Source organism: Polistes dominula, unplaced genomic scaffold, assembly GCF_049000335.1.
Source record: "Polistes dominula isolate Pdom_NZ unplaced genomic scaffold, Pdom_raw_medaka contig_84, whole genome shotgun sequence".
In the NCBI taxonomy this organism is placed as follows: Eukaryota; Metazoa; Arthropoda; class Insecta; order Hymenoptera; family Vespidae; genus Polistes; species Polistes dominula.
The window spans coordinates 3,230,207-3,237,851 of NW_028300944.1; the positions used below are offsets into that span (position 1 = coordinate 3,230,207).

The window sequence follows — 7,645 nt, forward strand, 5'->3', positions numbered from 1 at the left end:
CATAAAATAACAACAGCTGATAACGTTCCCGTGCATACTAAACAATATAGATTTCCCCCGGTTCACAAGGAAGAAATTAGGAAACAGACTTCAGAAATGTTAGTTGACGGGATAATTAAGCCGTCCATCTCTCCATATAATTCTCCTATATGGATTGTTCCTAAAAAGGCGGATTCAAAAGGTAATAAACAATGGCGCATGGTGATCGATTACCGGAATCTTAATGAAAAAACAGTAGGTGATGCATATCCTTTGCCCAACATCACCGAAATTTTGGATCAACTCGGCGCGGCTAAATATTTTTCTACTTTTGATCTGAAATCCGGATTTCACCAAATTAGAATGCATCCGGATGACCGCGAAAAGACAGCGTTCTCGACCCCGTATGGTCATTTCGAATTTTGTAGAATGCCTTTTGGCTTGAAAAACGCACCAGCAACCTTTCAACGGTTGATGGATCATGTCTTGACCGGTTTACAAGGCGAAGAAATGTTTGTTTACTTGGACGATGTCGTTCTTTATGCAAGTTCACTTAACGAGCATGAGATAAAATTTGGTAAGCTCGCTCGCAGACTTCGTCAAGCAAATTTAAAATTACAGCCCGACAAATGCGAATTTCTGAGACGGGAGGTAATTTATTTAGGACACATTATTGGGGAAGACGGTGTAAAGCCGGACCCAAAGAAATTAGAGGCAGTCCGTGAATTTCCGCGTCCGAGGAACGCAAAATCAGTTCGTCAGTTTTTGGGACTCGCCGGTTATTATAGAAGGTTTATTCCTGCCTTCTCTAAAGTCGCCAAACCGCTAACGGATTTGTTGAAAAAGGATGTTTTGTTTTGCTGGGAGAATGCCCAGGAAAACGCTTTTTGCTCGTTACGTGATTCTTTGTGTAAAGAACCAATCTTGCAGTATCCAAATTTTGAGTTGCCTTTTAACGTAACGACAGACGCATCCGGCTATGCAATCGGTGCCGTGTTGAGCCAAGGTCCTGTTGGAAAGGATCTGCCTATTTCCTACTGTTCGCGAATTTTGAATCAGGCTGAAAGAAATTACTCCACAATTGAAAGGGAGCTTTTGGCAATAGTTTACGCGACAAGTTATTTTAGGCCATATTTGTACGGCAGAGAGTTTGTTCTGGTAACCGATCACAGGCCGTTAGTATGGTTGAAATCAGTAAAGGATCCTACATCTAGGCTTGTTAAGTGGGGTCTTAAATTGGCAGAATACTCATTTAAAATCGTATACAAATCTGGAACTGCAAATTCGAACGCAGATGCGTTGTCGCGAAATCCGGTGGAGAGTAAAAACATTCTCCCAATAAATATGTTCGATTCGGACGACAGTCTTACTAAATTTGACATTAGACAAACTGCGGACGACGACGGGGACTGTGACGTCAACGAGACAGCTGACAGAGTGACTGGTCTTACTTCATCGTCATCTGATACAGTCGATCCAGTTACAGGGACGGTAACGGACGATGAAGGCTCTGACGTCGACGATACGGATGACTCATCCGCGTATGACAGACTTTACTCCCCGCAGACTGAGACTGAACATAACACGCATTTAAGAATGCTAACAGACAATGTAGGAGTCACAAGAGATTCGCTAAATTTAAGACACGATAATTTAGTTATTTTTACAGATCTAGTCGGAACTCCGTGTGACGAAGGGGCAAAGACTTTAAGTAAAATACATAAGCTTCCGAAATTTGAAGAACTGGTGCTGGGACGCGCTAAAGTGGTGAAATTCGGCAAATATAAGCTAATCGCGATCCCCATTAAAGAACGGGCAATAAATGCCACTAAATTTGAAACGCTGGTTGAAGCTATTGGGTCTTTGCTATCCGTCACACGCGAGCTTGGGTTAACATCAGTCAGCATCTCGAGGACCCAAGGTTTGGACGGAATTTCATGGTTACGAATCTTGAGAAAAATTATTAATACATTCGAAAATGAAAACTGTAAAATAGTTGTTTGTAATAATGAAGTATCTATTCCAGAGACGGAAAAGAGGGAGGACATTATAGCGGAATGCCACTCCTCGCCTATCGGTGGTCACAAAGGTGTGACAAAAACGTATAATCGTATTCGACAAAAATATCATTGGCCAAATATGAAAAAAGATATTCAAGAATTTATAAATATTTGTGAAAGTTGTCAAATTAAGAAATTAGTTAGAATTAAATCCAAAGAGCCAATGATATTAACCGATACGCCGGGAGCGGCATTCGACAAGATTGCCATGGACATCGTGGGCCCGTTACAGGAGACAAAGATGGGTAATAAATATGTACTCACTATTCAGGATGCACTAACAAAATATTTCATTGCGGTACCTCTAAAATCAATTACGTCCGTCGACATCGCAGAAGGTCTAGTTCATAACTTTTGTAATATTTTCGGGGCTCCACGATCAATTTTGACAGACCAGGGCACAAATTTTACAGGTTCTTTACTAAGGGCAATATCAAAACAATATAATTGTAAGCAGATTAAAACCACTGCATTTCATCCGCAATCGAACGGATCTTTGGAACGTTCTCATATTGTCCTTATTGAATATTTAAAACATTATATTAATAAAAGAAGCGAGTGGGATAAGTGGCTCACCCATGCAATGTTCGCTTATAATACTAGCACGCATGAGGGAACAAGATTCACCCCTCATGAATTGGTTTTTGGTAAACAGGCAAATGTGCCATCAGTAGATGTTATAACTGGAATCAATTTAGAAGATACCTACTTAGAATATTATTTGGATTTAGTTAATAAAATAAGAACCGCACAAAAGGCGGCAAGACAGAACTTGGTGGGAGCTAAAATTAAATCTAAATATTATTATGATAAAAATGCTAGAGGTCAAAAGCTTAAAGTTGGTCAGGATGTCTATCTTTTGAAACAGCCAACGTCTAAATTGGGAAACCAATATACTGGTCCCCACCAGGTCCTAGAAGTGCTACCCAAAAATAACATCAAAATTAGTTATAAAGGTAAAAGTAAGATTGTTCATAAAGATAAGCTAAAATTGTCGAAATCTAAAAAGTAGTCTTCTTTCGTAAATATTTGTATATTAAAATATTTTGCTAACATATTTGTTTTGCCACTGACTGTACATTATCACCAGGAAGGATGAATTCCAAGGTTTGCTACGTCATCCTTTGTTGCGTCACGACGGCCTTCGCTCTCTTGGGTTACGACTGTGGTGGAAATTCTGCCAACATCAGCACGGTATCATTGCTGGAGACCGGGGAGTGTAATCTACCCGTGTCATCGCCCAACAAGTCGGTGACGTACGTGCAGCTGTTACAGCTGACAGACTATGATAATGTGCGCGTATATCAGTGCAGAGTGGAAATAGACAGAACAATTTATTACTGTGGAATGAGTTCGCATATCTCGGCGGTTCATAACGGTCGCCGCATTTATTTACTTGAAGTGTCTTCGAACGTTTGTAAAAGTATGATAAATACCGGTACACTTTCGTTGAACTCATTCACACAGATTAGTGGACTACGTGTTAACTCGACAGACTTTCGAAGTGTTACGTTAGCGGGTTCCATTACCACCGACGGTAGGTGTCAAGGCACCCAATATTCGGATACCGACGGTACGTGGGACAGTGTGGTTGTTCAAAGTGTAGTGCGCACAGACATTAGAATATACACGGGAATAGTGAAAAGTGGTGAGAACTTGATTTCTCTTAGGGGACATATATCGTGCACTTTTTCAGAAGGAACGTGTTTTACAGACGAAAACGGTTGTGCATTTTGGACAGTTGTTCCCGGTTCGTCGTGTAATTTTGAACGATATACGGCACTGTATGAGGGGTCCGCCACCAAAGTGACGTCATCAATCGCAATCTCACATATTACAACAATGTACTCGGTGACGGAGGGAGACACTGCCTTCGCGTTGATGGGTAAAAACGAGCTCCACATTTGCGGGTATACTCTGGTCACTACTGAACATCCCAAACTTTTTATCTTGGAAACAACAAGTGGTCATACGTTTACGTCAAAGGCAAAAATAACACCCCAAAACATGGATTTGTTTGCCTATATAAATTCAAAGTTCGTATACGTTGAGAAGCACCACCGTGACCAGCTGGAGTCTCTCTATATAAACATCTTACAACAGAAGTGTAACCTAGAACAACAGGTTATTCGAAACGCGTTGGCATTTGCGAACATTCTCCCAGATGTTTTTGCGTACACGGTCATGAAGAGGCCGGGGTACATGGCGGTGGTGGCCGGTGAAGTCGCGCATATTGTCAAGTGCACCCCTATTCCAGTGAAAATAAGACATTCGGAATTATGTTATAGAGAACTTCCCGTGATATATCAAAATTTAAGTGTTTATTTAAAACCAAAGTCGAGAATTTTAGTTAGAAAAGGTACTGAAGTACCGTGCAGCGCACTACTGCCACAGGAATATTTGATCGAGGGAACCTGGTATCAGCTGCTACCAAAGCCAACATACGTAAAGGATCCCCAAATTCTACTGCCAGACACGGATGTGGTCTGGAGATACATCGATGCGGGATCGCTCGCGACTAGTGGGATTTATACACAGGCGGATTTGGACGATCTCCGGGACCATGTAATGTTCCCTGTTGAGCAACCGTCTATTTTGAACACTATCGCGAGAGGAGCAGCTGGACATAAAGTGAAAGTTGACACGTTAAATCTTGTGGATTTTGTGGGTGAAAAAGGTGTTAGTGAATTAGCAGAAAGTGTGACCTCTAAACTTTGGAACGGTCTATTGAAATTCGGAACGGTCAGTTCTGCTATTCTTGGAATTGTGCTTATTTTTAAAGTAGTGAAATTGATCATAGACTCTGTTCTTCGAGGGTACGCCCTGCACACAGTTTATGGTTGGAGTTTACATATGTTGGGTGCAGTTTGGGGCTCAATCACGAGCCTACTCCTCCATTTGGGGCGCGGGAAGGATGCTCGGCCCACTCAAAATTCGGACAATGGAATTGAACTTCAGTCGGTGCGCACGGAGACACCAGAATCTTCAAGCGGTGACTCCGGGGCCACCCAACCTACCTTGGATTCGAGAGGCTGCCAGACAGAAAATACACCTGGTAAGCGGGTTCAATTTCATATGGATGACGAAATCACTCAGAAATTTCGTTCGTTGCGAAGACCACGGGAGTAAATCCCATGGTTCTTCTTCTTAAGGGGGGAGGTGTCACGTCCAGTGACGTCTAAATTCGAATTTCGTGCACTACACCCAAAAAGTTTTAAATTTGGTAAACTCTGTCGTATTTGAATATTATTAGTCTGTCTAATTTTTGCGTAAAAGTAATTTGTTAAACTTTAGTTTGTATAATTTTGCGTGAAAATAGTTCTATAAGTACTATGTAAACCTTGCGAGAAAAATTTTTCTTTTTATATATATACATATATCTCATACTGTTTGTTTTAGTATATAAATTCGATACTTTGTATGTACATTAGTTATTAGATCAATTATAATAGATCATTTTCGTTCGCGCTAATGTACCTTATTTTCACGCTATATATACTTAAATATTTGGTAATTATGCTTTTCTTTTCCATATTGTTATTATTCTTTGTAAAGATAATTCTGTATTTCCTATGAACGACCATCGATAAATTGTATTTTGTAGAATGGATAAAATAGAGTATTGAGAATCCATTGTCGTTCATAGAGGAATCTGCATTACCGACAGTGTCGGTCGGTAACTAGTTTAGTCGATAAGTAAATGTCGGTAATACCGACATTGCGTTCTTCCAGTACTGACTTATCGGTCGACGTTATAATGGAATGATTGTTTTTAAATTATTATTTCAATGTGCATAAAATATTCATACTTTATTATATTATATTCGTTACTCATATTCTGTCTGCACGTGCATTTTTGCTGACGGCGCAGTCCCAGGAGCTCGCGCTTGATAACATTCCAATGTAACTGACACTTATCTTTCTTCGGAGAATTCGCGCTTGATAAAATTCCAATGTAAGTAATACTTATTTCTCTTCGAAGAATTCGCGCTTGATAAAATTCCAATGTAAGTAATACCTATTTCTCTTCGAAGAATTCGCGCTTGATAGTAACTAATATTTTTGTCAGCGAATTCTTCTCCTTGACTTGGGTCTCACGGTGTGGAAGTCAGTAGTGGAGGAAGCATTTTTGCGTAAGTGGGAGGTACTCCCACTCTTCCGAAACGGACGCTTCTTGCGATGCTACGTTCGTCCATGAAGTCAGTCCACCTTATAATTATCATCGAGTACGTGTCTAAACTTAGTCTAAAGATTGACTAGTTTTGTAATATTTTTCTAAGTCCATTTATAAGTCCATCTCATATAATCATTTGGTACTTGTCAAAAATTTGTCTTAAGTTTTGTTCTAGTACTCCAAGTGTACTTATAAAGTCCACCTTATATAATTATTGAGTACGTTTCTTAAATTTGTCTGATGTTCGTTTAGTTTTGATTTTAAGTATTATTATATTAATCTACTACTGCGTGTATCTAAATCGTGTGTTCGTGAGTTGAAATATCGTGTGTGATCTGATTCGATTATCGACGATTTATGAATATTAACTTGGTATTTTGACTTAGGCTGATTTACAATCAGTTCATTTAAATTTTGTTACTAAGTTCTCTCTCTCTTGTTTAATAGAACTTAGTCATTGACTTCGAACATTTTATTCTTAGTTATTATTGTTATCATAAATCTTGGCAAGCCTAAGTCCTTTATTTGTTACCAAATTAATATTCCGTTAACATTGTTCATTAATAATGTGTGTGTGTGTGTGCAACAAGGTGTTTATTGTGTAACAATTTAAATCTAAATTTAAATTTTAAAATATACTATATTGTTATTCTACATTGTGATTGTGATTTAACAACTGCACCCTTCCTTCAAACGCCAATTTCAGTCAACATATTTGGATTGTATCTCTCATTGGCCAGCACCGGAAACCAGGTAAGAATTAAAGATTTGGTTAACATCCAGGGTTGAGTTTTCTTTGACATATTGACGTCCGACGCTCCGGTATCCGCGAGTAAAGCCTATCCCGGGTAAAGTACTGGATAAGCAGGCTGACCCAAAAACAGGCATTGACTTTCTTTCTCTTATCCGAGTAAACGACTGCAAGGTCGTGACCGGTTGAGAAATCTCTAAATTCGTTCTTACTCTTCAAGTAAGAACTGGTGACAGCGGCCACTCGTGAAATCTCTTTCGAGAGTAACAAGTAAAAAATGGGGGGGGTGATGGGGTGCTGGGGGGGGCATGAGGGGGGAGGGTTGAAAGTTCATGAATATTCGGAGGGGAGGGGGGGAGGGCAAGGGGTGGTGTGTCGGCCCCGTCGACGATTGGATAGTATATTGAATATGGCAGAGAACGAGTTATAATCTCGCGTTGGAGTGGGGTTTTCCTACCATCCGTAAGTTGTTAATTTTCTGACGATTAGAAAATCGTTAAGTCGTTATTCGAAGGGCTTCTGTTATTGAGATATAAAGTGGAACATTATGAGTGAAGCGCGTTCTTCTCTAGGGTTCCGGAGCGAATTTAAAACCAGGGAAATCCGTCGTTTGAGGTGAAGAGTTGGAGATGGTGAGAAATAGGTTTGACGCTTTTAGACCTTTTCGAGATCGATGGTTTT

At 39.9% G+C, this 7,645-nt stretch overlaps 1 protein-coding gene across 1 annotated transcript; it reads left to right on the forward strand.

Annotated features, from left to right (window-relative positions):
• Positions 1-4,046: 4,046 nt before the first annotated feature.
• On the forward strand, positions 4,047-5,222 carry LOC149032828 (uncharacterized). Its single transcript, XM_089171732.1, has one exon. The coding sequence runs from the start codon at positions 4,047-4,049 to the stop codon at positions 5,166-5,168; it is 1,122 nt and encodes a 373-aa protein (XP_089027858.1). The 3' UTR covers positions 5,169-5,222.
• The last annotated feature ends 2,423 nt before the right edge of the window (positions 5,223-7,645 follow it).